We start from the raw sequence: 27,987 nt of genomic DNA, 5'->3' as shown, positions 1-27,987 counted from the left end.
AGGTTCAGAACACTGACTAGTGGGTCTAGATGACCCAACTCCCAATATTAAAGTGACTAGGATAGTACAAGGGTTACAGTGTAGAATTGCAAATACATGTCATGTTCTACAACAATGTTGTCAGGTTTATATTTGATAGCAAAAGGAGAAAAAAAGATAAAAATGCATCAAAGTCATAATCATAGAAAATCTAACTCGGCTTTCTTTCATTTTTAATAAAGAAAAACCTGTATTTTATTTTAAAAAGGAATTTGTATTAACTGCTTTAAAAGTAAAGGAAGCTGAAATTGTTACGTATAGAAAATAAATATAACACTTCTGTGATTACATTTGAAATAATTAAAAGCTACATTTGATAAACTATTGGATTAATGGGCACATAAATATAAATACAGTACTTTTCTAAAGGATAAAGTGGAACTTTGCAGCTCTTTTTTCCAGGATTCTCTATGAACCAAAATGAGCAGAAGACGAAATCATGTTTTTAATTTAATGACAAAACATTTAGGTTAGTATTCAAAATTTAACTTATAACTAGTTCACATGTCAGGGGTTCACATTAGTCAAACCAACAGCACTAAAAACAAAAAGCAAATGTTAACACCAACAAAAACATTTCATTTTAATGACAGACACTGCTCTAAAATTCAAGTGTGTTAGATAATTAAGAAAATACATTCAAGGTGTTGACATTAGCTTTATTAATGCTTTTAAAATTATGCATAGACTGACATCCAAACATTAGTTACAGTGTTACACTCCAATTTATGAGAGGCAGAAATCCAGGAATATCCTCAGTGTGGAGTCTCTGTTTACAGAGGACGGTCATCCAAATGCTTCTGAATGTTCGTCAGCTTTGTGAAAACAAGCATTGCTTCACGCAAACGGAAACATGACGTTGAAGCCTCTGCCTGTGAGTCTTCTGATGCCAGATATTCTTGGTCGATGCCTTCCAGGCCCTTAAGGTCAGCCATCAATAGATGATTGGCCCCTCCGTATGTGACATTCAAGGGGGAGAACATGTAAAAGAGGAAGACATCCACTGACGGTCTGCGCAGATGCGTCTTCCTGCTCGCATGAATTGCTCGCTTGCTGAATTCCTTTTCCCGCAATACTCTAAACGGACCCAAACTCGGCCATCCATGCTTCGTATTTTTCCAGGTCAGCAGCAGAAACGGACTTTGAGATCTTCTTGAGAGTTTCGTTAAAGTCCTCCATGGTGACGGGCATCTGCAGCTCATCTTTGGACAGGGCTCGTATCTCTTCAGGACTCAGGCCATGGATGCGGCGACGCATGGCCATCATGGAGGCATCTCTGAGTAAGAGGCAGAAATGGACAACAACTTTTATCTCTAAACTGTTAAATTCTATTTTTAAAGCCCCACTCTGATCATCTTTTGATTTACTGTAAAAGCGTTCCGAGTTGCCTTTTTTAGCCAAATAAAAAAAAAAAAAACAGAACAGTTTCCTAGAACACAGTTTATGCAGATCGGCAAGATCAGAAATTCACCTGTTGCCACGGAAGTAAGCCTCTACTGATTTCCCAGCATTGCTTTGGTTACACGCTCTCCCGCTAACTTCCAGCCCCTCACAACCCCAAGCAAACAATAGATGTGCAACAAAAACGGCAAGCAATAGCTGAGCTACTCCAGATGCCAGCTCTGTCGAGTAAAAACAAAGACGTTCACGGATCTAGTCTTCTAAAAGTGGAGCAGAGCAGGGAGCTTGTGGCACCCCCAGCGTACTTTCTATGTCAAAAATACGCCCTTATTCAAACCAGATTACTTTTCCGTCTGGTCCTGATTCGCAATGATTTGAATTAAGCAATACTCAGAAATGCAATTTTAAACATAATTTTTCTAATATATGTCCCCCATCATCAGAAAAATGCCATAAGAAAACATTAGAAATGCCCAAAACATGATTTTCATTGGAGTGGGTCTTTAAGGTAAAAATCCTTCAGTCTCAAGGCCTGTTCACACCGGGACGAATTTCGCCGGCGATTTTCGCCGACGTTTAGCGCCTCGTGACTAAACAAAGGGCACCAATGTGAGTGTGCACACCGAGGCGAAAAAACGCCAAGCGCCAAAGCGTCAAAAAAAAAAACGCCTCGGGTTTGTTTGTTTTTTTTCGACGCGTTGCGTCGAAATCTATTCGACCAATGAGAATGGCGCTTTTGCACACGTGTCTGGAGCTTCTGAAGTTACAGTAAAACACAACTTGGGGGCGCTCAAACACAAAACTGCCTTGCTGAGCACACATACCAGCGAAGAAGTTAGACGCCAAGTAGCGTCAACACTGCCGCGAAGAAATAATGACGGACATTCTTAAATATCCACTTACCAAGTACCAGTTGGAGCAACTGATGCTTGAAATATTCATGTTTTCTTTGTATGATTCTGACAAGCGCGTAAATACTTGCTCTCTTCTTCTGAGTGAAAAGCGACTTTAAGAATCGTAAAGTTGCGCAGCGCCACCTTGTGTACAGGAGTATTTCTATTTACATTATGCGCCATCTAATGTCAGGGAATGAAACTGCATGTTCGCTCGGCTCACAGTCAGCGAAAATCGCCTGGGTGTGAACACAAAAAACGTGGCGAAAAACGCTGGCGATAACGCCTGGCGAATATTCGTCCCGGTGTGTACGGGCCTTCAGTCCTAACAATATGCCAGTTTGTGTTGTAGTTACTAACAAGAAAAATGACCATAAATAGGTGACTCAAAGTGTTTATATATAGATCTGAGATCATTCTTTCCACTGAACATTTCCAATTTAGTCTGATATAAAAGGAGACAGAGAAGTTGTAGGGTAACATACTGCTTCAGAAATCAAACACTAAAAATGGAAAGAGTGCGATCAACGTCAGCGACAGACCTGCAAACGTTGGTGATGTCTGCTCCTGAGTAGCCCTCGATCTTCTGGGCGATGAGGTCCAGTTCCACATCAGGGGCCAGCTCCACCTCTTTCAGGTTGATCTTTAAAAGCTCCACACGGCCCACAGCTGCACGCACAGACAAGCACAATCAAAGCACTGATCACAAGTCCAAAATCTGAGCAAGACATGAAACTGATTGATACTGTTAAATGTAAAATTGAAATTGTGATGCAGATTTCATACAGACAATTCAGCAGCTAAAATGAGCTCAGATTAATATATAATATATTGAGATAATATTGTGTTCCTACTGAACTTTCATAATGCCACAATTCCATGTATGTAAATATTTTATCTAATTTTCTTTCTACCTTTATTGTAATAGTTCTTATGTTTTTATTGTCCAGATTTTTACGCATTTCTGGTTAAGCTCTATGCTAGGTCTATGTCATGGTGCTCTGAAGGCTTTTTTTAAAATGCCCCTTGTGAACCAATAAGGTTTATTGACTTGAATGGAATCCTTTTTTATTGTTTTCCCACAATATTAGATAATAAATTGTTTTATTTGTGTCTTAAAAATCTGGTTTTGTTCAAATTCCCTTGCAGAAGGGGGTCACCTGTTGGCAGGGGGATGTAGATGCGTTTCTCTAGTCGCCTCCGTAACGCCTCATCAATATCCCAGGGGAAGTTTGTAGCAGCGAGGACCATCACCATTTTGGAAGGGTCATCGTTCTCCTGGGCTCCTCCCACTCCTGCATTCAGCACGGACACAGTTAAAGCAGAACCTCTAGTGTCAGTGAAAGCATACGGAGTGGATTCAGTTTTAATTCAAAACTTCCTGATTCAACCGACATTGAGACCCAATATCAGTTTTTGTTTTGTATGAAATATGAATTTTACATAATTACTCGTTTAAACTAGACAAAGGCATGACTCTTCATAATAATTCCTTATGTTAAAAACGTAAGAAAAAAAATGAGCAAAAAAAGGCCCAAAAAATACTAGTTAAAAGAAAATCCAATTAATGATTAATTGATACTGATGTTTAAAAATAGAGATCAATTTGATGCTGATTACTATAATTTATTTTTAAAGACCCAGCTGGAAATTTTTGCTGCAGCATTTATGCCTTAGAGTATTTTTACTAATTCATTCTTAACCCTTGTGCTATCTTAGATGACCCCACCCTTACATTGACGTGTTCTCCCTACCATGACAAAGGTGGATAAAGGTGGAAAGATTTCATGTAATCCATGGAAACCAGTGAAGATCACAAATCATTGGAGGAAAATGTTCAGCGCAAGTCACAGGAATTGTATGAATTCTGTCTTCACATTAATTGATCAATTTTAATAATTCCATTATTGCTAAAGTCCCACTCCAAGCACCTGTTGTTTTAAAAGTATTCCGCTTACACACTCTCCTGCTAACTTACAAACCCTCACACCCTGAACTAACGTTACCGCTGCAACAAAAATAGCGAGCAATATTGGAGTTATCCAGCCGTACAGTTCCGATCTATATTCCAGCTCAGACGAGGAAAACAAAGACGTATTTGAAATCTACTTGTCTGCAAGTGGATGCATCAGAATAGAGCAGAGCTCATGGTCTGTCGATTATAGCTTCGACGTCACAACGACAAGCTTTTTCTAGCTGTATTTTCTGCTCCTGATTCACAACAATTTGAGTAAAGAAATACTTAAAAACGTTTTCATCTTATTTATCTTTATACATGTCCTCTATTGTGAGAAAAATGCTACAAGAACTTACTAAAAACACCAGAAGCACAATTTTTTTCAGAGTGGGTCTATAAACTACAATTCCTCTGCTCCACTAACCGTCCATCTGAACCAGAAGTTCTGATTTGACCCGGCGACTGGCTTCGTGCTCATCAGATGTTCCTCTCCTGCCGCAGATGGAGTCGATCTCATCTATGAAAATAGTTGCTGGCGCATAAAACCTGGCCTACAAAAAGGGGAACAGGAGGTTTTTTTCAACAACATCGGGTTGCTTACATCAGGAGCCCACTGATGGCGCCCACTCACCATTTCAAACAGCAGTCGAACAAGTTTTTCAGACTCGCCCCTGTATTTGGAGGTGAGGGTGGAGGAGGAAACATTGAAGAATGTTGTCCCGCACTCTGTGGCCACAGCCTTGGCTAGCATGGTCTTACCGGTCCCCGGTGGCCCAATCATTAACACTCCCTAAGAAAATAGGTAGACAATTAAAAAATGTTGAAAAACTGCTAAATTAGAAATTAGATACAAACAGATGTCACCAAGGATGTTTAAGCATAAGAGAACTATAAAGAGAGCAACATGTTTCTAAGGATGTGCAGAGAAAAGCCCAATTTATGACTACATCAATGCAAGCTTCCTGAAAACTATCATCACTGCCAACTTCAAGGCTAATTTTGCTGCGTCTGATTTGTGTCTGTTGCTATGGCGATTACATAAAACACAGCGGAATGATCAGTGATTCAGACTAACTTGGAGCCAAACTGCAGATGGAGTCTCAGCAAGAGGGTTAGGAGTGGCCATGCAGTGATAAACAGATGTGAAGCTGGACCTAAACGTAACGCACATGAAGTGACCTTTTCCCCAAACAAACTTAGTAGTTTTTCATTTCACTGCAGTCTGGGAAAAAAAAAATGAATGTAAAGTCTAATTAAGGTCAGATGTGAATAAAAAGAAAAAAAGATGAGCATGAGAATGTCACAGTTATGCAATGTGCAATGTTAGCTGCTTTAAAAAACTGTCTCATGAGTTGGAGCTTGTGGGAAAGCGGGGTCACATGAGGAAGTTCAACAAAGGATGTTAAGAAATGGATAGAGAAAAGGCCTGCTCTATTATATGGATAAGAAAATATCATTCAAGTAAGGAATAATGCCCAACGAGGTGTCCATTATCAGAAATTAACGAGGCGTCATCCATTCATTTCTGATAATAGACACCATATTGGTCATTATCCCACTTATATGGTCACATACAAAAGATAACTATTAAATCAATTATTAGTACTTTAATCTTGTTATTTTTAACATTTTAATAGTTTAGGGGACCATTTATTATGAGGCGTGATGCGTTGTCATGGTGATGGCTCCTGCAGCTCGCTCTGCTGTGGCTGCCGAGTGAGGACTAACCAGCAGAGGAAAGTAGTATAAATGCTAAACGTTGTGTGAAGGGACCCAAAGCCTCGTTTCTGAGGGAAAGTTCACCTCTTCGCGCTCGTTTTTGACCAGATGATGAAGCAAAAGTTTGTTGTAAAGAAACAAAGTCCATGAGTAGTTTTCCTATATCACTTTTATTGAATTCAATATTAACTCTGTTCATTAAATCTGTATTAACAAACAATTACATTTTCCAATTACCGTATTTTCCAGACTATAAGTCGCCCTTTTTTTCATAGTTTGGCAAGGGGTGCGACTTATTTTCCGCAGCGACTTATATTAGAAATAAATTGAAATAAATACGTTGTTAACCCTCCTGTTATGTTCATTTGTGAGGAACAGAGATGATGTTCCTGGGTCAATTTGATGTATGAGGTATGTTAAGTGTTAAGAGTATGTTAAGTGACTCAGAAAATCAGAAAACTTTTTTTTACAGTATGATCTTGAAGGCTAACAACATAATATTCTATTTTCCAATGATTTCATAGATTCAGAAATGCAATAAAAATGACAACTGTTTCTACAAATACAGGATGAAAACAGAGTATTATTTGGCTAATGATGCTTCATGAAAGGGATAAATAAATAAGTATGAGAAAGAATTACTGTGAAATTGAGATAAACAGTCTGCTATGATTGTCATATGAGGCTGTGCAAGTTAATAGTTCTTGGTCTCAGATTTTGTCAAATAAATTTCCCGTCAAAATGCGATTTATAGTCCAGTGCAGCTTATCTGTGTTTTTTTTCTACTTTATAATGCATTTTTGGGCTGGTGCGACTTATACTCCGCAGCGACTTATAGTCCGGAAAATACGGTACTAATAAAAAATTATTTATAAAAAACATATTTTCTCTGTGTCAAGGAATAAGATAGCAGGACACAAAGACAGGGAACGAACTATTTAAAATTAAAGGCAGCATTAATGTTAAATGGTCATCAAGTTAGTAGAGATTCTGTCATGTCCATCATAGAGACATTTGAAGGACTCCTTGAAGTGAATTCATGTGCGTTTTGTTGTCCGCCATTCTGGGAGTCAAGCAAAAGTGTCCATTATCATTTTTTAATGAACCAAATGTTCCTCCGGACCGTGGTATGAATGACATTCAAAGTTTCAAACCGCTCTGAAGCAGTCATTTCATTTACCTGCTTGACCTAAAACTGTTTTTATGATATGATTATCATAAAAACAGTTAGAGTGAAATGATCTCCTTGTGAACACACAGCTGCATATGTTAAACGATGCGTTTGGGATCATGCGTTTTGTGTACCTTCCAAGGCCGGCGAATGCCCTTAAAGAAGTCTGGCATCCACATAGGTAGCACCACCGCCTCCCTCAGCAGCTTCTTAGCATCTTCAAGATCAGCAATGTCCTCCCTGTGGTTTATAAGAGGAAAACGTTCAGCAGTGCAGAGATCTGCATCAGAAAAACATCAAACACACTGCTGTCCTTACCAGTGTATATTTGGGTTACGGGACACGATATCTCTCTCCAGTGACTCCACTAAGTTGCTGTCATATCCTGTTCCATCAAATCTCTTTTGTTCCACATCTCCTTGTGGGTCAACCTTTTTTCCCTGCTTGAAAAGTACATTGGGAAACATGATGGGTTTGGTTTTGTGAGGTGGGTACCAATCAGCTGCTTTTAATCTAGACCTTGTCGTCTTTGGTTTTTGAGCTTCGGGCTTCTTTGTTTGCTGGCCGCTCGGCTTTAGGATTGGTCGGACCCCGTCCACCTGGTGCAAAGCCTCTCTGCAAACCAGGAGACTCCTTCCGCTGCTGCTTCGCTGCACTGCTGGGCCGCTTTATTGCAACAGGATTCCTATAAAAGACACAGGAATGAGGTATCAAGCTACGTTCCCACCAGGCATGTGATGCGCGTTCAGGAACGAGCATTCTCGAACGCACACATCCCTTGTGCTATCTTGTGGGGTCAAGAAGACCCCACCCTTACATTGATGTGTTCTTCCTACCATGACAAAGGTGGATAAAATTGGAGAGGATTTCATGTAATCCATGGACACCAGTAAAGATAAAAAAGGAGTGAATATAAAAAAAGGTTCCGTGCACTGTCCAGTGGGGTCTAGATGACCCCACTGGACAGTGCACTGACCCTTTTATTTATTTATTTTTTTCTTCTTTTTTTACTTGTTCTGTCCATCAGCTGAGCAAACAGATTAGAGCTGAAGGCTTTTTGTGTTGGACAGGTTTTACTATCTCAAAAAGAGGTTATATAGCTTCAAAAAACTAGAGTGTAGATTTGTATAAACCCCTTTATGTTGTATTATTTTTTATTTATTTGTTACATTTAGTGTGTGTGGGGAGGGGGGGGGGTGGAAGAGAGTAAAAGGAAAAGAGATGAAAAAGTGGGGGATACAAGTACTGATTTGAATAAGTTATTATTTTAAGCTGTAACAATTATACCAGATCTGCTGGAAAGACAAATATTACATCAAAGGTGAAATTCTGACACTAAGATGAGTGGAAAACATCTGACCCTTTTTTTAACGTGCCTTGGAGGTACGTTAACGTTGGGAGTGGGGTCATCTGGACCCCACAAGATAGCTCAAGGGATATAGACTTATTCACACTGGTCTCTTACTACCCGATACTAGTGCAAGTCTGCCACCTACAGTTGGAAGAAGTTTGGTGCGAAATGTGTAAGGCTACGTTCACACTGCAGGGCTTAATGCTCAATTCCGATTTTTTGAAAAAGTTCGATTTTTTTGCAAGGCCGTTCCCATTTCTAATTAAATGCGAACTTTTGTGATCTCCTGTGTGACCGTGAAATGACCCAGAAGTGACCCGCATGCGCAGAAGAGGACTCAACGGTGAACGACGTCACTCGCTGTTTGCGGAAGTAGCTAACCACAGAAGTAGTCATTGATTCATTTACTTTTGTTGTAGTTGTTGTTTTTCAATTTTAAATTGTTTTTTGTTCCTGAACAGTTGTTTGTTTTTGTTCTTGGTGTGAACTTCATTAGTTATTTCTGTATTTTGAAAAAATTTGTAATGTTTTTTTACAGTTTACATGTTTTGCAGACCGCATGTTTTTTACACTTTTGCAGCTGTATTTCTTTAATATTTATTTCTTTATTTAATAAGAATCTCATTTTTGATAATAATTTTTCATAATAATTTTAGTAATATTTTTAATTATCTAATATAAATGTAATTTGTGATGTCCTTTATTGATGTTATATTATATAGATTATTTCTGAATGTCATGTTGATGCCACAGATAAATGAAATTTCCCCATTGTGGGATTAATAAAGTCATCTATCTATCTATCTATCTATCTATCTATCTATCTATCTATCTATCTATCTATCTATCTATCTATCTATCTATCTATCTATCTATCTATCTATCTATCTAACGTTAACAATGGATGTCAACAACAGTGTTGTCAACAGTGGAGCTCTTTTTGCATTATTACATTTATTTTCACAAAGGAGCAAGCACAATTAGAATTTTCTCATTTTGAGAAGGCATTGGAGCCAGGATCGTCTGTACTCACTGTTGTGGAATGGGGAAATAAATCCTTCATTACGTAGCAAAGCAGAGAAAGAAAAATCTAGAATACATAAAGAATGGGTGGCAAAGGATTTGAAACTAAACAGCTATGTAAACGTTAAAAAAGTCCACTAAGGGTTGAATTTGTTCATGGAGCAACATAAAAAGTCTGATAAATCCATTTGTAATCTGCTCCAGAATGATGAAAGCACCAGGGTGACCACAGATGAATTGAAGTGGGTCAGGGCTCAGATTAACATTGTACTTCTTTGAGGGGGTTTTTTTGGCCAGCAATTTATATTGACCAAAAGAGAGAAAAGAAATGTCATTTTTTGTTCCATATAATAAAAAACATTTTTTTCCATAATGGTACCTCTTGAACATTGTCACGTTACCTTTTAGGAGGCGGATTGAACATCTCAATCAGAAGAAACCAACATTTACCAGGGGTCTGAAACATTTAAAGCTCTGTGCGAGAAATTAGCCCGAATTATCTCAGAACTGGCAACACAAACACACACCTGTGCTCTGCAGGGATGGGTGGGGGCCAAACTGTTGGATCCCCAGGGAGCTCTTCTGGATGAGGAACAAAGACGTCCATTGGCTTTTCAGACTTGAAACTATCAAGGGTTCCCATGATGCCTTTCACCTGCTCACACTCCTCGGCTAGTACCTGCTTCACCTGGTAGAGGAAGAAGAGGACTGTAAATGTACACAAGTGATGAAAAAAAACTTCAAAACATTTTTACTTAAAGTTTCCGACACTCCAGAGCTTAAAAGTTATCCAAACACAGAATCTAACTTCAGTCTCTTCAAAAGAACTTCCTTTATTGTGGTCATAAAAATTATCTTAAAACGTCTGAGCTAAAACCGTTCATGCACTTTTTACAACCATGCACTTGTTTGAAGGTTGGTCTTTTAAAAAAAGCTGATGTCCTAAAGTAGGGCTGCCCAACCTGGATCTAGCTGATGAAGTTGTCTCCTCATTCTGATTGGCTGAACACATCTGATCCAGGTAACCAGAAGCAAGGCACACAGGTTGAGCTGGTTAACTGGTAGGCTGGTAGGATTGAGAAGCCCCGTCCTTATGCTTTTCAGTTGGGTCCACTAGTTTAGTTTAGTTTATACTTAAAAACCTTTACAAGCTTCTCTCCAGGTTTTTTATTGTCCTTGCGGCCATCTGAAAATCTCATGACTGAAACAGGAGTGGCTCGATAACATTCCATGACTGTTATGTTGACTTCTGGGTATGTGTCTTTGCCCTCTTAAAATTTAGCTACTATAAAATGAATAGAAATTTTCTGACAGATCCGCTTGATTTCCTTGGAATATAAAAGGAAATATATTGTATTTTGTTTACAGTGAAGATTAATCAATTTGTCAATTTGAGTTATTTATAACAATAAAAGAGGAACTGATAACCGTGTCCAGTTTTAGCTGTTACTGTCTTTATTGGTAAACTAAAGCCAATTTCATAGCTTTGTTGTTGTCTTAAAACAATTTATTGATAGAAAAAACAAAACTGCCCTTTCAGAGCACAGACAAAAAGCCTGTTTTCTCAACCACAAAAATCTGGTAATCAGATTACTCCCTCCCCCAACTATCTCAGTGTGAGTTTACTTGTTTTTTATGTTTTAGTTTTGTTGTTCTCTTATTGTTAATCTGTTTTTGAAGGACATGTGCTTAATTTTAATTTTTTACATGTAATGGGTGCAGTGGCTTCCCCACTACTCTATTGTGGACTATTTTCCCACCACTTCTGGGTCTGTAGCGGTCTGCGGGTCCATCGTTTACAGAATCTATTGTTGCTTGGCAACAACAAAAAAAGAAAACAAAAAGGAGAGGATGAGGAGTCCTTCAGAGTTTCCAGGACTCTTAAAAAGTTTTTATGACGGCGTTGTTGCATCTGCCCTCTCCTACGGTGTGACCTGCTACTGGGGTGGTGGGGGTGGTGTTTGCACTGACAAGAACAGGAAGATGATCGACAGACAGGTTAGAAGATCCAGCTCCGGGTCTGGGATGTCCCCTACAGTCTGTGACTGTGGTGCATGAAAGGATGACGTTACGGGAACTGGAATCCATCATGTGCGATCCTCTTCATCATCATCCTCTGCATGACATCATTGGTGCACGGTGGAGCTCCTTCAGTCAGAGACTTGAACACCTCTCGGCAGGAAGAAGCTTTCTTCCTGTCAGCTATTAGACTCTACAACGCCTAATAAATGCACTGAAGAAACCAGTTTATTCAAAAACATTGGTAACCTTCAATCTATAATCTGTTTTTATTTAGAGTTTGTGTATTCTCAAGTTAAGACTCAAATGTTCTGTTACATCTGAGCTTTGGTAAATGCAGTTATGCCGACCTCAGAGTTTTCCATGAGGATGCATAGGTCTGCAAAATAGGTCACAATAATTTATTTTATTTTTAATTCCCTAATGTTTTCAGATATAAATAAAAAAATAAGTAGGTATACAAGCTAGAAGAATTCAGATTATAGATGAGAAATCTAGCTGTGGTAATCAGATTTCTCATAATCAGATGGCAGACAGTCAGATAAAGACAATCAGATTATCCAGATTACACAATCACTTAAATCAGTCAAGACATCAGACATTTATTATTTTGCTCTGACTGTATAGTTGCTCTTAAACATTTGTAATAAATGAGAAACATTTAGGTAAAATAAAGAGGTTTTTAAACAGAAGTGGGCTCACCTGATGCCATTTGACTTTGAGAGCAGGGTCTCTGAGGGACTGACAGTGCTTGTGGATCTGCTGCAGGACGCCCTGGTAGTACACCGCAGAGGTGTCATAGTTTCCCAGCAGAGCGTACTCCCGAGCCTTTTTGGCGTTGTCACAGATTTCGGCCAAGTTCATGTTGAATGAGCAGCTACAGAGAGATATAGCACACGGACTTTGAACACACAGCGGTTCCGACCATAAACGGGATATTTCCAGCAGTAATTAAAGTTCGTCTTAACGGTGAGGGTAAGCCAGCAGCCTACGAACGAAGTGGAGCTCAAACACCTGCTCGTCGTTATGCTTAGCTTGCTCATGTGAAGGATTTATTCAAAACAGCTTTTTTGTTTCCGGCCATGCTCTTATCTAATCGATGCTAGCTATTTTTGCTAGCTTACTGCTGTAACTGCTAACAGAGAACCGCGCATCCCTAATCCTCTGAGTATTTTAACATTTATGTTTAAACACAACAACTGCCAGCCGAAAACATAACTATGTACATTTTTAAATAAATGTTTTTTTACGGGAAAATCCTCATACCTACATGAATATTGCTTGCTTGGGGAGGGTTTTCTGTCCGATGAACGGGGCTCGGTGTTACCATGGCCGCAAAGACGCCAGTTGAGGAATACAGACTTCTCATCTTGATGCCTTCACTGACACGTGGAAAGCTGCTAAATAACACTATTAAGCCTTCGTTGTATCAATTTATTATTGTTAAATAAAAAAAACGGTACAGAAAACCTTAAACGAATGATTAAACATTAAAAATGTTTAATGTGATTTTTTTAAAATACGCAGATTAATGTTAAGCGGAGGATAGCTAATAGCGATACACTGTGTGCAAATATACGTGAGTTCTTGAATGCATCAGCAGAGCTCATTGTAAGCCGAAATTGGAAATTGAGGTAAATTAAAATAGCTTTAGCCTTTAAATAAAGGAGTAAAAATGTCTCAGCTTTACTTTAATTTAAAGCTACACAAATGTACACACACACACACAGATAAAAGAAATGCCGTTTTCCCCATTGGGAATTAATTGGAAACTTTAACAGCAACTATTTCTCCATTGGTAATTTCATATTAGAAATTTTTGTTAATAGACTTACATTAAAATGGTGCTTTTAGGGTTTTTTACATGTTCCTGTGGCATTTCTAATGAACTGAAACCGCTCCGCATATCTAATTTTAATTTCCATACCTAAACTTTTTCTGAAAAGCATAAACAGTCTAGTATTTTTACCTATTCCATTAATACCTGAAGGCCCTCTATGACCAGGTGCTGCTGCTCGTCCATTAAGTGACGTCGTCTGTTCAAGGGTGTTAGAAAAATGAACTTGGAATGACTGACTGGCTTAATCAGCTTTTTATACTCACTGAATGTTATCATTTAAAAGGTTTTTCTGTTCAATTTTTTTCCAGATTTGTCCCCAATAAGTAAGACACACTGTAAACGGTGAGACCATGATGTAGATGTAGAAAAGACATAATTGTGTCTATCACCCCAATTCAAATTTTTCACTTTTACACAATGTCCCCAAGTATATTTATTTGAAGTGGATCAGTGTAGCTTCCTGAAACACTTCCAATTTCCAAACAAACCAGTAAAGAAATTCTAATGACAAAGTACAGATGTGAGCATTTTATTGATTTGCAGGTTTATACTGACTGCTCCCAACACAGCTGAAAGGTCTTCAAATCACACATGATTTCATCGTTGAGGAAACGGTTTTCTGAACTTCAAGTGACACAGATTTGACATTCAAACATGCAGTCCAAATGAACTGTGTGGATTTGCATTTAACCAAACACGCCAGCTAAATTTCATCACTTGGGTTATTGGGTTTAATGTGTGCAAAAAAAGCTAAGTAATAGCACCAACATTCATGCAATAGTCATCCCAAGAACTGGAAGAAAAAAATCACAAAGATTTTAAAGAATGTTCTCATTTTTTCAAAGTTTCAGTCCTTTTTTCCCTGTGTTTTAAGTTTTTCTCTTCGCGTAAAGTCTTTAAACAAATAAGGCATTAGTATGTGGATATGGAAGAGTCCAGTATTGGAGCAATCACAGCAAACCCATTGCTAAATATTAATCTTAGGTGCAAATGCTTGCGATAATTCTGGTTTGATATTGTGCAAACTCGTGCACCAAGGGCCCCACATCAGCAAAGAAACATTAAAATCAACATAAAGTCTTTCTAAAAAGTCGTGTTTTTGTTTAAACCATTATGACTGTTTTAATCCAGCACTGCTGGAGGATGTAGCCCCTATAGTGAGTCCATTCAGTGAGGCGGCGCTGACCTCAGCATTGACAGAGCCCCTCCTCCTGCTCTCTCTGGCTCAGTTGCCTGGCGCCGCTCTCACTCAGCTGCTTTAGTCTCAGAGGTTTGTGGCTCTTCAGCCTGTACGCTAAGGTCAGGAAGATGGCATCCACATGCTCCTTCTCAGACGGCTCCTTGGCCGAGGTCTCAAATAGCGGGTAGTTGTAACTGTCAGCGAGAAGCTGGGCGGACGATGCGGGCACCTCCCGCTGCTCCCTCAGGTCACACTTGTTTCCCACAATGACGCGGGGCACCAGCGGCCCCACCAAGTGGCGACTGCACTCCTCGATCCACTCAGGGATGCTTTCGAAGGAGGGGAGGCTGGTGACGTCGTAAACAAAGATGACGGCGTGGACGCTGCGGTAGTAGTGCTCCACCATGCTCTTCCGGAAACGCTCCTGACCCGCTGTGTCCCAAATCTGCAACTGGAGGAGAAACACAACCAGACCAAACATTAGGATTTGAACCGCGACACCGCGCCCCCTGGTGGTTCGTCACCGCGGTGATGAAAAATTCGACACCGTCACAGCTCTACTGGCTAGGCCACTCCAAGACCTTGAAATGCTTCTTATGAAGCCACTCCTTCGTTACCCGAGTAGTGTGTCTGGTATTGTTGTCATGCTGAAAGACCCAGCCACGTTTCATTTTCAATGTCCTTGATGATCAAAGGAGGTTTTCACTCAAAATCTGACGATATATGGACCCATTAATTCTTTCCTTTAGACGGATTAGTTGCCCTGATCCCTTTGCTAAAAAACATCCCCAAAGCATGATGTTACCACCCCCATGCTTTACAGTAGTACTCCCAACCCTCTTCTGGATCATCCAAATGCTCTCTAGCAATCTTTAGATGTGCCTGCGCATGAACACTCTCTCTCTCTCTCTCTCTCTCTCTCTCTCTCTCTCTCTCTCTCTCTCTCTCTCTCTCTCTCTCTCTCTCTCTCTCTCTCTCTCTCTCTCACTTCCCTCCTATCATCCTCTCTCTCTCTCTCTCTCTCTCTCTCTCTCTCTCTCTCTCTCTCTCTCTCTCTCTCTCTCTCTCTCTCTCTCTCTCTCTCTCTCTCTCTCTCTCTCTCTCTCTCTCTCTTCTCCTCTCTCTCTCTCTCTCTCTCTCTCTCCCTCTCTCTCTCTCTCTCCCTCTCTCTCTCTCTCTCTCTCTCTCTCTCTATGTTGTGATGATTTTGACCTCACCGGATGAGATCTTGTGGGGAGCCCCAGATGAAGTGGTCTTGTATGTCTTCCATTTCCTAATAATTGCTCCCACAGAGGATTTCTTCACACCAAGCTGCTTACCTATTGCAGATTCAAACAGGGGTTCAACTAGTTACCATTAATACAGGTTACTAGTGGAGGACAGAAGAAGACGTTACAGGTCTGTGAGTGCAGAAATCTTGCCCAAATACTTATTTTCCACCATAATTTACAAATAAATTCTTTAAAAATCAGACTAGGAGATTTTTCCTGACTATTTTTTTTACATTTTGTCTCTCATAGTTGACATATATCCATGACGGAAATTACAGGCCTCTCTTCCATCTTTTTAAGTGGAAGAACTTGCCCAATTCGTGCTGCACGATATGAGGAAAACTCGCGATATGCGATATTATTGATCCATATTGCGATGACGATAGAACTTGCGATAAATGAACTAGCAAAAACAGCAAAAACATTTCCATTTCACTGCAAAAGTTTAATTTGAATAAAAGTCAAAATACCTTAAATTATTCTCCAAATGACCCTCGTCTAATTAGAAGGGCAACATGTAACATAAGAGGTAACTGTAATTTTTTACATGATCACAATATGTTTGATAAATTTAACACAAAAAGACTAACAATATATTTATGTTTTCTGTAGCTACACAAAAAGTGAACATGTTGAAGTTTTATTAGTTTTTCTTTTGTCTAATCAAAAATGAAGTCTTTGAAAACTTTAACAAATATGTTTTATTTCTTTTTAGATGATTAAATTGTTTCATTTTAGTTTAATTGTGTCTGTTGGCCACTTCACCTTAATCCTGTTTCTTAAATGTTGGTATTACTTCTTCTTCTTAAGTTTAACATATAAAATAATCCAGATGTTATTACAAAAGTGTTTCAGTTAGAAAGATGACTTTGGACCAAACTCTGGGATGTTCGGGTGTTAATAAACACAAACCTTTGAAGGAGAACTAAACTGTTGACCTCTGATTTCATCAAGAAGATTTAAAAACTGTTTCATGTGTGTTTGTTGCTGTTTCAAGACGTGTAACAGGGAAGACTCATTTTACGCTGAGACGCTGTCACTTTAACAGGATGCATCATGGGAGATGTAGTGCGAACACTCTCTGAGCTTCATGGTTTTGTTCACTTGTTCCACGGTCTGACATCGGATCCCGCGGAAAGCTACACCACTAAAGATGAGCTTTAGCTGATATTTTTGTTAGAACTGAAGCGAGTTTATGAGCAGAATCAGAACAAGGAAGTGAAGACTTTAACCACTTCTGATTGGTCAGACTGATGACATGTGATTAAGCCTCCAAGAATGATTGGTGGAGACAGTTGAATGGGTGGGACTTTTCCAAAAACGTCTGAAGCTACGGCTAAAACGCTGTACCGTCATTCTTATCAAAATGTCTTTAATAGAATCAAAGAAACACAAAGAAAAAGGTATTCTTTTTTTTTTTTTAAACTTGACCCGTCCAACAGCTAGGCAAACAGATGAGAGCTGAGGGCCTCTTGTGTTGGACATATTTTATTTTAACAAGAGGGGTTATTAATCTTCAGACAAACCAAAGGTATGTCTGAATAAACCCCTTTTGTAATTGAGGCCAAACTTTATTAATTTCAATCATGTTTGAAAATCTTTGGTGTTGGACCGGACGGAAAAGGAAAGAGGGGAAAAAGAGAGAGGGACGTTAGAGAGAGGGGGGGGGTAGGAGGGTGATAAAGGAGGGGAAGGGGGGTAAGACCATGAAGCAGCATAGAGCAGACAGGCTTACTGGTTGTTTATCATTACAGTACGGTTCAAATGTAGTACAAAAAGGGCGGGGCCTGTTCACAAACGCATACCTATGCCTTAAAACCAACTAGTGTGAAATCTTTCATTCATTCAATCATGCAAACTATTAGTGCAAAGGTGAGCTAACACCTGTGTTCAGGTGAGTGTTTATGTTCTTCTAAAATGGATGGTGGAATGTGAAAAGAAGGAGGAGGAGCGCCCAGCCACCCCCACACCCAGACCCCCGCCGCAGCAGCAGCGGCAGCCGGAATTCCCCCAACGCCACACAGGAACAGGCAGAGAACAATCGCCCCCCGGGCGACCAAGACCGCCACCCAGGCCAGAGCCAGCAGGACCGCCGCGAGGCCCCCAGAGCCAGAGAGCAGGGAGGCGCGGAGGGAAAGAGAGCGCCGCCCCAGCCCAGCCAGGAAAGCAGCCCCCCCGCCGCGCCGGAAGAGCCCAACGCAGGGCCCCACCGGAGAGGGACGCCCACAGCCCCAGACGAGCACCCCACCACCACCCAGGAGTTCCGGGCATCCCCCCGCCCCGACCCCAGGTACGAGCCAGGACCCCCCAAGGGAGACCCGCTCCGCACCCCAGGCAGCCACCCACCCGACCCACGGTTGGTCCAGGTAGGAGCAAGGCAGGGGCCCGCCGCCCCCGCCCAGGAGGGGGGAACCCCGGGGAAAAAAGGGCGGCCCACAAGGGATGTTATAAATATGGCCCGACCAGGCTCGGCCATGTTGGAAGTTTGGCGGGGCCCAGCGCCCAGGGGCAAGGACCAGGACCCACCCCCAAGGGACACGAACACCCCCGGCTCAGGTGTAATATGAACCCCCCCACCGTGCGGAGAGAGCACCGCCGGGCCCAGGGAGCCGGCACCCAAGGGACACGGCCGCCATCGCCAAGGGGCCCACACCCCCCACCAGGGAAGGGGTAGGGGACAGATGGACCCAGGTCCCACCGTCCTTGTAAAATGTGTGTGCGTGTATGGGTGTTTGACAGGGAGTGTGTGTGCATGTGTGTGTGTTTATGTTTGAGTGTATATATTGAAGGGGGAGGGGTGTGTGTACTAAGGGGGGTGCAGTTAAAATTGGCGAGTAGGGCACTAAGGGGACATCTCCTGATTACTCACAGTGATGTCCCCTCACCCTCCACACCAAGGGGCCCTAAATGTCTAAGGTGCGGTTAAAATTGGCGGGTAGGGTGCCAGGAGGACATCAGCTGCTTGCTTGCAGTGATGTCCAAGCACCCCCCCTACCAAGGACCCTACATGTCTAAGGTGCAAATAAAACCGAAAGAGGGGGGGCCCACTCCATACGGCAACCATAGGAGGGGGGGGGGGCACTGCCAAGTAGCCCCCCCCCCCAAGGCGCATCGCAGGCTAGGCCCCCCACCCCCTCACCCTAATATGAGGTTATATGAGGAAGGGGGTAAGTTGGGGACAGCTGGTAGACTGTCCCCTGGTGGTCAAACAGCCGTCCCCCAGCCCCCCCCCCCAGCAAAGGGGCCAGGGCCACCCAGCCCAAGGGCCCCACCCCCGGAGGCGCCGACACCCCAGGCCCGGCACCACCCACCCCACACAGAGAGAGAGGAGCCAGAAAGTGTCGCCCCCCCCGGAGCAAGCCCAGGCCCCCACCCCCAGACGCCAGCCCTAGAGGAGCTCTGGTCAGGCCTCGACGGGACCGAGGAGGCCAACCGGCCGAGGCAACCACCGATTGCCTCAGCGGAGACCCCGACCCGTTAGCCCCCCCGACCCGTACCAATAATGGGCCCCCCCTCCCCCCCAGAAAAAGGTATTTTATGATCTTTCATATTCCTAACTACTCTGTGTTTTATCAGGGCCTGTTTGGATGAACAAAGAGCCGATATCCTGGAGATGGTAAATGTTTTTAGATCAGTTAATGAGGGCAATTTCTCACGGCACACCTGACCATATTCACGGCGCACACTGGTTGAAAACATTGTTATAATGTTCATTCCTCACAAAAAGAAATGTAGAGCAATGCGAACAGCCCCTTCCCAGGAAGAGTCTGTGATGCCAGCACCGCCCCCACACACTTTCTCCTCAGAGTTAGCAATGATCGGCAAAGCAGTTTCCTTTTGGATGCACAATATCCACATCCCTCTTTGCAAAACTTTGGATGTAGTTTGTTTTCGTGGGAGAAACGCAGTCACGCTGCCGAGGCCGACTCTAGGATGACGTCATGAAATGTCCGGCACCCAAACGAAGCAAAAGGCGGAGCCTCAGAGATCAAGTCGTCTTCCTTCCAGGTAGGAAAATTGCTCGCAAAAAATAACTAATGATAATATAATAAAAAATAAATAATAAGTTTTAAAAAATTGTATGCTAAAGGTAATATATTATTATATACATGGATATTTTTTTGCTAGAAAAGGCTTAGGAATAGCATGATATAGGTCTTTTAATTAATTTGTCATGCAACCGGGGAGGCAGGGCTAGAGAAGGGGAGACAAAAAGCACAGCCACTCAGTCAGTTGAGGCTGGGTCAAAAGGGAATGGAGAGCGCCTGCAGGCCATAACTCTAATTCTAATGAAGATTTGCAAAATGCAAACATAAATTATTTTAAATTCAAAGAAAAAAAAAACACAAAAAAGTTGTTTATTTGAAAGAATACTAGAGGAATGTGTATTTTTGCAGCAAAAAAACTAATACAAAAATATAATCCCAGACAGACTAACTGGAATTAGCAAACGGGGAGGCAGCAGGCAGGCCTCAGGGATTCAGGGAAGTGAATATTTTAAGACCAAGCAGCAAAAGCAGGATATTTTCCCCTCTAATATTTCTACATTTGTAACATATTTGAGATCCAAGCATAAAATTGAACAAGAGTGTTAAATATGCAAAAACATGCAAAATAAAAATAAAAAATAAGACAGCCCCCAGGAGGGGGAAAACTAATCGCATAACTGAGAAAGTAACAGGACTTTGGTGATAAACAGTTGCAAACGTTACACTGCACCTTTGAGCATGAATCTCCATTCAACTTTTTATGCTTTTGTCTTTATTGATATCCCCTTTGTGGGTCAGGCCAGCTGTTTGTTTTCCTAAAGTACAGACTTGCACAGCGTTACTCTAGACAAATCTCGTACATTAATGGATAAAATACGAATATGTGTTGTTGCTAAAGGTCTTCTCACCTTGATGCTCTCTCCATCCAGCTCTACCGTCCTCTCCCTGAAGTCCACCCCGATAGTTGCCTCTGGGTTCGTGAGGAAAGCGCCGCCGCAGAACCGATAAGTCAGACACGTCTTCCCCACGTTGGAATCCCCTATGACTATGATTTTAAAGATCCGAGCTCGAGTGGGGCCGTAGTCGTGCTGGGAAGAAAGCTCGACAGAGTCCGTCAGACCGAAAACGGTGTCAAATTCTTCCTCAGCTTTGTTTTCTGTTGCCATTTCTCAACATCTCGCGGCTTGAACGTGATCGTGGAGTTGAAATATCGCGATAACGATCAGTATAAGTAGAGAAGACACCACTAGATGTCGCTAAAGACAAGCTTCTGTCATACATTTCAAATCTGAGGATTTGCAGCAATCGACAAAATCTGAAGAATTTAAAGAATCAAGGAGAAATTACACATATTTTTGTGTTGGCAACTAAACAGTTAATTTACCATAAACATTTTCTATGTTTTATAATACTGTAATTGAACTATTATCTTATTCCTGCATAAAAACGTTCTCATTATGGCTCACCTGTGGACTTCATGTAAACAAATTGTAAATAATGGAGCAAAAAGTAAAATACTGGTTTTTCCACACCACACAAAGCTTAAATTGCATCTTTTTAATAATAAAAAAAAAGAATAGAATAACATATCCAACAAGCAAATCAAATAGATAAAATATTATTTTGTTTCATACTTTAAATTATGTAATACAGAAGATGACAAAACATTTAAATGAAGGGATTTTTGTTTCAAAGTAGCATTTGACTCACTTTTTAACATTAATTTCACCAAAATAACATGTTAAGCAATGTTTACTGCAAAACTCTGAGACAAATCCCCAATAAGAATAAAAGGTTATTTTTTTGCACATCAGGTTCTTAACATTCACAGAATAAATTACCATCATCTCATTTCATCATTAAGGTTAAATATAAGGTGGCACCACAACAGAAATAAAATAAAACAAAAACCAAAACAAAATAGCCGGCCTAAACACCTATTTGTACATCCATCCATTTTCTGAACCCGTTTGTACATAAATACAACAGAAAATAAATAATTCCTCCTTTTTCTTTTGGATGCACACATTTATCTGCAGCTGCACACAAACATCCAGAGGTCAGGAGTTTTGCAAACTGCACAAGAATGTAGAGTTTAAGTTCAGCTGAGAAAAAAAAAGAAAACTGAGCAAACATACTTTTCAAATCTTGAGTTTAAATTTCAAAAAGGATTTAAAGGGGGAAAACAATATTCACTAAAAACAATGTTTATTAAATACGACGTACTGCCTAACGGTACCAAACATCCAAAAAGAAACCCATTCAAGAAAAGAAAAGAGGCTTATGCCGAAGCCCAAACCTGAGAGTTCCCCAGTGTAGCTTCACGTCACACCATGATGTGAAATGATTTAGGGAGCCCTGGATATGACATTTAAAAACATTTACACTGAATTCACTCAAATTGAATATTTGTGGCCATAAAACAGCAGTTTGTGGCCACATTTGATTTCTATTAGCATTTTGAGGCAGAAATTGGCTTTTTGGGCACAAAAATTATTGTTAGGGGCCTCAAATAGCATTTTATTAGCTTTTTGGGGCTCAAATTAACCTTTTAACAGCTTTTCAGGGCACAAATTAGCATTTTGTTTGCATTTTAAGGGAACAAATTAGCATTATCTTAGCATTATGAGAGCACTTATTCACATACTGTAAATAAAATTTGTAATCTTTTTATACAAATTTGCATTTTATTAGCATTTAAAGCACACAAATTAGTATTTTTTGCACAGCAATGAGCATTTTAAAGCAGAAATTAGCATATTATGTTCATAAATTAGTATTTTGTGGCCACAACTTAGTTGTTTGTAGACACAACATAGTAGTTTATGCCTAGAAATTAGTATTTTGTGTGCATTAATCCACAACATACCAATTTGTGCCACAAAATGCCAATTAAAAATTTCAGGTCAGCATTTTTTTTTTTTTTTACAAATGTCATGTCTGGGGCTCCGTAAATTTTGCCGCACAAACATATGAGTACACAACAAACAGCTTCTGCACAATTCCAAACACTGATTAAAGTTTTAAAGCATTCCTGACTCAAGTCCATGACTTCTTTTATGCGACAAACGTTTTTTCATGTTCGTTCTTTGAGATTCTGTCTCGCAGCTTAACCTAACAAAGTTCATGGTTTCCTACAGCATTTCACAGCAATTCAAGTTTTTTCTGGAAAATATTCAGACTTTGAATCTAATAGAGAACAATGGCCTTCATTAATGATCGCTTTTTGCTGTAAAATGTGTTTTTATAACCAGCATTTTTAATTAGAAAAGTATAATAAGCACTCTGAGCTCTCAATGGATGCTTCGTCTCAAAACTTAATATTTACAATAAATGTATGATGCATCATAGTTACTCTGTCACCTTCCATCTGAAGAACTTACATCTACCTGAAGTCGACAGTCATCAGCATTTTAAGAGTTTGAAGAATTAAGATTAAAAATACTGAAAAGAAATGTAATGACTAACGAAATATACAAGTAATGCTGATTTTTCAAAATAAAAGTTTGGCTTAATCTGGAATGAAATTGTTGAGGTTGAGATGTTTATAATACTGAAAATTCAGCTTTTATGAAATCGCTTCCGCACTTTTGAGAAAAAGCTGTTTCCATCTCTGATTAGCTCGTCCTTTATCTGCAAGAAATGACAGACATTCGGCTCTTTAAAAGGGATTTTACTGCTGTTTTAGGTTTTCTTTTCAAAATAAAAGAATGTTCTAGTTGGTCATTTAAGTAAAAAGCCCAGAATTTAGTGAGTTTAGCATCAGTAAGTCAAAACAATGTAGGTAGTTTCCTCCCATTTCTTATGATTTATTGTGACATGGCGCGTTGGGACAGGAAATCTAATGTCATAGGATGTCTGGGAGGAAAATATGGATATTGGTGGGACCAGATTTACCAGATGTGATGGGAAAATCTCCCATTTTTCCAGCCTGTAACACCTACTCTTCCTCCCTGAAGTCTTTTTTGTTTCCTTTATTTAACCTGGTGCACAGACCATATCTTGAGGGATGCTCCTCAAGAAGTACCCTGGAGATTGCCATGATAAAGCTGAAGTAAAGCAAAGGCCTTATTGGTACCATCTGTGGTAGGATTCAAAGTTTCTGGCAGTCACAAGCTGGTGTCTTTAAAGTACTTAAAAGTATTGTCATCCCATCAGAAAGACTTGGTAAGTAATTTAATTTCCTTTTTTTTTTTTACCAGTTCTCATCTGAGAAAGAGCTCGAGCTGCCAGAATCTGAGTCTGGATCTGTCAGCCCGTCCAGGTCCCAGTCGGCGCTGGAGCCGCTATCATCCTCCTCCTCGGTGGAGAAGCTGTGAGCAGAGCCCAGACACGCTGGGTACACGCGTGTGGACACACACACGGGTCCTAGCGTGGACACATACACCGCCATGATGTTCTTCCACGCGTCCCTCTCGGGGTCGTACTCGTGGATCAGGACTCTGTTCTTGTTGTGCTGCAGCAGAGTCTGGGTGAGGAGAAGCAGCTTGCTGCTGTGCTGGATCACCTGGTAGTTCAACGCCCGGCTGTCGATGGGGATGTCCCCCAGCCTCCTCCACTCCCCCCTGGTGGGGCTGTAGGCTTTCACCACCGGGATGTCGCAGACGCAGACGATCTGCTCCTGGAAGACGCAGGCCTTGTGAAGCTTGTCCCTTCTCAGCGAACCGCAGTGCCGCCAACGGTTCCTTTTCGGGTCGTAGCAAAGCATCCTCCTTTTATTTACCACGTACAGCTGCTCGTTCAGGGCAACTACCTGCATTTTACCCAAAGAGTGAGGCAAAGGGGCAACGAAGGTCCACTGGTTTCTCTGTATGCTGTAACACTCCACCTCCTTCAGTCTGGCGTCGGTCACCGGATTCCTTCCTCCGATCAGGTAGACGTGGCCGTTGAGGTAGCCCATCCCGGAGTGGATCCTCCCCAGAGGCCGCTCCGCCAACTCCTGCCAGCTGTTCAGGACAGGGTTGTACAACCAGAAGTGTCTGGAGAAGTGCGAAGCCAGGTACAGGTTGTTCTCAGGTGTGGCACAAGCGATTAAGGACTCCATGGTGGATCGCTTGTAATCCTGGCCGTTGAGATCCTGTAAAGGAGGATTCATGAAGTACAGGTCCTCTGAGTACGGGTCGCAGCACATGATGTTGTCGTTGGGGAGGCCGAAGAAGAGGATCATCTCCTTCGCGCTCATGCCGACTCTACATTTTGGTGAATCGCAGGCTGGGGACAGGCAGCCGCCTTCCGTGGACGGGTTGAAGAAGGACGGCAGGTGCTTCTCCACGAAGGGCTTGGTCACCAGATCCTCCAAGTAGCACTTGTCCCTCTCGGTGAAGAGGTTCCAGCGGACGCACTTCAGTGCCTGTAGCGCGTCCTCTTCATGCAGCAGCGCGTTGGCCTCGATCCACTCCAAGGCCGCCGCGCAGACCTTCTTCTCACTGTCCACGTCCAAGATATCCAGAGACAGCAGCTCCTTCAGCTGCTCCAAGCTGAGTTCGCCGAGCTCTCCTCCGTGACACACCTGGCTGAAGTTCCTGGCTATGAACGCCATGGCGTTCTCCTTCAGCTCGGGGTTGTCGTAGGTGTCTGCAAACTTCAGGATCCCAACACAGTTGGAGACCTCCAGCCGGCGCGTCATGAAGCTGGAGCTGGCCTTCCTGATGTACTCCAGCTGGAGCATGTTGGCCGCTGCGTACAGCCTCTGGACGTTGCTCTCCGTGATGGTCACCCTGCCCGTGTAGCAGTAATCCACGATCACGGACATGGACTCGGAGTCCACGCCGCGGATGACCACTCTGTCCTGCATGGACTCGTTCAGCCCCCCGGTGAACATGCTCTTAAAGTAGGGGCTGGCGGCGGACAACACGTTGCGGCTGCACAGGAACAGCTGTCCGGTTCTGGTCGCTTCTGGCTCCGGGGTTTCCTCCTCACACTCCACGGCGATGGTCACGTCCCCCAGCAGGCGCGAGTCGTACAGCAGCTTCAGCTCCCTCATCAGAGCCCGAGCGTGGCCCACGTCCTCCAGAACCTCCGGCCCCGAGAAGCAGCTCAGAACCGAAGCCATAGCGGCAAACGACGTACAGTCTGAACGCCGGGGGGATCACACGACGGGCCTCCGCGCAGACACGGACACATCCGCCTGGAGCTCAAACCGCTCGGATTAAACCCATTACCAGCGCCTAACAGCTGCGGCGACGGTCCAAAACACTCCGGTTCTACTGGTTCTCAAAGCGAACATATTATCCGGTACGAACCGCGGATCATCCAGTCACCAGAACCTGGAGGTTAGTCATCAGACCGGTGACAGTTTTCATTGATTCCGTTTGTTTTGAGCGTGGAGGAACTCGGACAAAAAAAGATAGAGCGCAGGTGCCGCCGCACTTCCGGGAGAGAATGACAAAATAAAAGAGGTTTTGTCTGACGATAAAACAAACAAACCTAAAAAACGAACAAAAAACCATTAAAATAAACCAGAAGTGTATTGGAAAACAAATTATTTACATTCTGAATAAATTAATGCAAAGAGCGGTTTACCGAAAACACAAACGTAGAATAAAAACTGAAACACAAGTAAAGCAAATGATTACATTTGGAAAAAAAAAGTTAGGTTTTTTTTTTTTTATAATTTAAAAAAGTAATCAATAGAAAACTAAAATGTTTGGAATAAAACAAGTGCAAAAAAGCAGTTATTATAACATACAAAACTCAACCATCCTAATAATTTTTCCTTCTGCAAGACAAGAAAAACAGTGAGTGGTGTTGTTTCTCCATGTTCAGAATGAAGAGGAGTGACTATTTCTCTTTCCCCTTCAATGACCTACTTCTAAAAGTAAAAGAAGAATTGGGCCCACCAACCCATTGTGACATGGAAAGAGATAATTGTCTGAAAACTAAGATTCATGTAGTTTTTTTTCCTCTGCCACATTAGTTTATATGTTCAGAATATAGACATAAGTCTTGAGCTATCGGATTTAGAAGATGATCAACATATTTAAATTTTTGTATTTGTTTAGATGCGGTTTAAATAAAACCTTTATTTTGAAGGCAGTAATTTATGGCTTCCGCTTTGGCTCTGATCGCTCTCACAACCTTGCTAAGCAAAGGATTAGCCCTTTTCATTGGTCTGTAAAAAAAATGGGTCATCAAAGTTTGGTTGCTCTGCTGAAGCCAGTAACTGTAACAAATTAATCTGCCTTAGGCTAAAAGTACATAATAGTAAGTAATATTCTGTTAGAACGGCTTTACATTTAATTAAAGGTAGTATTTAACATTTGAGGTCAATTTAGAAGTCAACGGTTTAACATTTTTTCCAGAAAGAAAGAACAAAAAAGAGAAAATGGATGAAAAGCTACTACAATGTGGCAAAAAGCGACTAATAAAGAGGTCAAAAGGAAAAACTACAATGAATGCAATAAAAACAGATAAACACAAAACAATAAAAAGGCATCAACCTTTTTCTAGACACCATAATAGTTTAAAATAGGAATCAACATGGAAATTACAAACAAAAAATCTTTATATATTGAATATGAAAAAACAAACAAACCTATTTTTAATATCTCATACCACAACTTTTGCTTCTGGAATTTCAAAACTGATAGAAAGCTGATGTTTGCATTGACTTTAAGTCTCAGGAAACAACTTTGAACTTTTAAATCATATTTTGCCTCATTTGGAAAATTCGTTGCCCAATTCTAAGCTAAATGAGCCATTTTCAATCAAATGAACAATGTCATTAAATGAATTCTTTTCATCCATGAGGTAAACAGTTGTTGATGTTGTCTTCTAAATACACTTGAGGAGTCACATTATCTGAAATGAAAGATTAATGAGAGTCAGTTGATTTTTAGATGCAAACGTGTCACAGCATTAGGAGTTTTTTGCTGAATGCTCTTCCTGACACTACCCTGTGCATTTACCAGGCGTGGGACCAGCACAAGATGAAGCTGCTTTATTATTTATCTCTTTTTTATGTCTGTCTATTTGTCCGTCTGTCTATCCCAACCTCTTTTGTCTTTTATTTTATTTCAATTTCTTTTTTTTTTTTTTTACATTTGATTGTTGTCTTTTGTTATTTTTTTTTGTTTGTTTATTTGTCTTTTCGTGAGTTTTTTCTTTTGAAACTCTTTAGTTCTTTCGTTAATTT

The 27,987-nt window shown here is 41.2% G+C and overlaps 3 protein-coding genes across 6 annotated transcripts; all 3 read right to left on the bottom strand.

The window, feature by feature from the left end:
• Positions 1–476: 476 nt before the first annotated feature.
• katnal1 (katanin p60 subunit A-like 1) lies at positions 477–12,973 on the bottom strand. Of its 4 annotated transcripts, none has more exons than XM_023950799.2 (11): positions 12,844–12,973; positions 12,276–12,450; positions 10,082–10,242; positions 7,700–7,865; positions 7,499–7,623; positions 7,315–7,420; positions 4,922–5,080; positions 4,715–4,841; positions 3,494–3,628; positions 2,876–3,002; positions 477–1,315 (listed from the first exon to the last, which is right to left on the bottom strand). In XM_023950799.2, the coding sequence occupies exons 2-11, from the start codon at positions 12,435–12,437 to the stop codon at positions 1,117–1,119; spliced, it is 1,467 nt and encodes a 488-aa protein (XP_023806567.1). In that variant the 5' UTR covers positions 12,438–12,450; positions 12,844–12,973; the 3' UTR covers positions 477–1,116. The 4 variants fall into 4 exon arrangements, with proteins under 4 accessions (XP_023806567.1, XP_011487622.1, XP_004081510.1 ...); XM_011489320.4 differs by having other exon boundaries at positions 12,840–12,970; XM_004081462.5 differs by having other exon boundaries at positions 7,499–7,620; positions 12,840–12,955.
• A 953-nt stretch (positions 12,974–13,926) lies between these two features.
• On the bottom strand, positions 13,927–21,064 carry zgc:101559 (Ras-related protein Rab-33B-like). The gene is made up of 2 exons (XM_004081461.5): positions 20,762–21,064; positions 13,927–15,044 (listed from the first exon to the last, which is right to left on the bottom strand). The coding sequence occupies exons 1-2, from the start codon at positions 21,017–21,019 to the stop codon at positions 14,601–14,603; spliced, it is 702 nt and encodes a 233-aa protein (XP_004081509.1). The 5' UTR covers positions 21,020–21,064; the 3' UTR covers positions 13,927–14,600.
• Positions 21,065–21,395: 331 nt separating this feature from the next.
• Positions 21,396–26,559, bottom strand: kbtbd7 (kelch repeat and BTB (POZ) domain containing 7). Its single transcript, XM_004081569.5, has one exon. It carries the CDS (start codon positions 25,903–25,905, stop codon positions 24,049–24,051), a length of 1,857 nt encoding a protein of 618 aa, XP_004081617.1. The 5' UTR covers positions 25,906–26,559; the 3' UTR covers positions 21,396–24,048.
• Between the last annotated feature and the right edge of the window lie 1,428 nt (positions 26,560–27,987).

This window comes from Oryzias latipes, chromosome 21 (assembly GCF_053564925.1).
Source record: "Oryzias latipes strain Hd-rR chromosome 21, Olatipes_Hd-rR_3.1".
Classification (NCBI taxonomy): domain Eukaryota; kingdom Metazoa; phylum Chordata; class Actinopteri; order Beloniformes; family Adrianichthyidae; genus Oryzias; species Oryzias latipes.
Note: the sequence above shows the minus strand (reverse complement) of the source record. Positions and strands in the feature narration are given on the sequence as shown.

What these genes read in the sequence shown, in the direction of transcription:
- katnal1 (XM_023950799.2), bottom strand. Translation starts at nt 12,437, where the DNA reads ATGAACTTGGCCGAAATCTGTGACAACGCCAAAAAGGCTCGGGAGTAC. An exon ending in CCCATCCCTGCAGAGCACAG is followed by an intron (nt 7,866 to 10,081) that starts GTGTGTGTTTGT and finishes TGTCTTTTATAG; the next exon opens with GAATCCTGTTGCAATAAAGC. An exon ending in ACTTCTGGTTCAGATGGACG is followed by an intron (nt 3,629 to 4,714) that starts GTTAGTGGAGCA and finishes TGCTGAATGCAG; the next exon opens with GAGTGGGAGGAGCCCAGGAG.
- zgc:101559 (XM_004081461.5), bottom strand. Translation starts at nt 21,019, where the DNA reads ATGGCAACAGAAAACAAAGCTGAGGAAGAATTTGACACCGTTTTCGGT. An exon ending in TGGATGGAGAGAGCATCAAG is followed by an intron (nt 15,045 to 20,761) that starts GTGAGAAGACCT and finishes TTTCTCCTCCAG; the next exon opens with TTGCAGATTTGGGACACAGC.
- kbtbd7 (XM_004081569.5), bottom strand. Translation starts at nt 25,905, where the DNA reads ATGGCTTCGGTTCTGAGCTGCTTCTCGGGGCCGGAGGTTCTGGAGGAC.